General features: G+C 44.7%; 1 protein-coding gene across 1 annotated transcript; it reads right to left on the bottom strand.

The window, feature by feature from the left end:
• Window positions 1-610: 610 nt before the first annotated feature.
• Window positions 611-1,063, bottom strand: PHALS_08057 (uncharacterized protein; the record flags this gene model as incomplete). The annotated part of the gene is made up of 1 exon (XM_024721629.1): window positions 611-1,063. The coding sequence occupies one exon, from the start codon at window positions 1,061-1,063 to the stop codon at window positions 611-613; it is 453 nt and encodes a 150-aa protein (XP_024586709.1).
• Between the last annotated feature and the right edge of the window lie 12 nt (window positions 1,064-1,075).

The following is a 1,075-nucleotide window of genomic DNA, read 5'->3' as shown; positions in this document are numbered from 1 at the left end:
TGTCTGGGATGGAGCACCGTTCTAGAGAAGCTAGAACTCGGGCATTCTTCGGAACCCAGCCGGCGAGCCAACTTTGGCGGCTGAACGCCGGCTCCCTCCTAGTCGAAACGCGTAATAACGTAGTGTAGCTAGGAGAAAGGGTATCGTCGTTCATCTACATGTAACACAAAATACCTGACCTTCATCATCATCATCAAATATCGTGACTTTTGATAAGACATCAGCACAAAAAATTAATATTTAACGCTAAAAAGGTCTCTTGCAGACTGCTTTCAGAAAACAAAATGAGGCACTGACCCCATTTTTAAGACCCGATATGCCACACGTAAGCTCATAGATCGAACGAATCAACAGCACATACAGCAAATCTTACCGAATCAATGTGGACAATACCGCAACTCCATGAGATCATCTATATTAGACTTTTAGGTTAAAGTTTTTTTCCTCCACGAACTGATATTACACCTTCCCCAAGATTAGCTACTGGCAAAACTAGCACATACAATCACTTCTGCGGCGTCAAACATTCTAGCTGAACCTCTTTCGCTTTAGACTGATTGGAGCAATCGATACCCCTTTCATTGTGTCTCAGTACCAACTATGACTGGTCTTAGAATCCAGCGCCAACTCCAGCTCCACCATAGCCATGATCCGGACCACGCAATCCAGCCCAAGCTCTACCATAGCCATAACCCGGACCGCGCAATTCAGCCCCATCTCCACCATAGCCGTTTCCTTGTCCATATATCCCAGCACCGACTCTAACTCCAACTCTAACTCCATGGCCATAGCAATAGCCATAGCCCGTTGAAGCGCCGATATAGCCGAATGTCTGAGCAGCCTCTTTTTCAGCAGATACACCAGTCAATAGAGCAACAACGGCGAGACACAGAGAAGTGATATTGCTACTTTCATAGTTGTTGATTGTTTTTTCGTGGACAGCCTTTGAACTGTAGGTGTGGTCTTGAAAGAGGAAATTCAAGAGTGAGCTTTCAAGATGTACGGGGTGCCAGATTACCAAACTGAAGAAATTAACAATCAATGTTCGCTTTTTGATTACCATATGCATAATTTG

This window comes from Plasmopara halstedii (assembly GCF_900000015.1).
Source record: "Plasmopara halstedii genome assembly, contig: Scaffold_3120, whole genome shotgun sequence".
NCBI classification, from domain to species: Eukaryota; Oomycota; class Peronosporomycetes; order Peronosporales; family Peronosporaceae; genus Plasmopara; species Plasmopara halstedii.
This window is presented reverse-complemented; position numbering and strand designations above follow the sequence as displayed.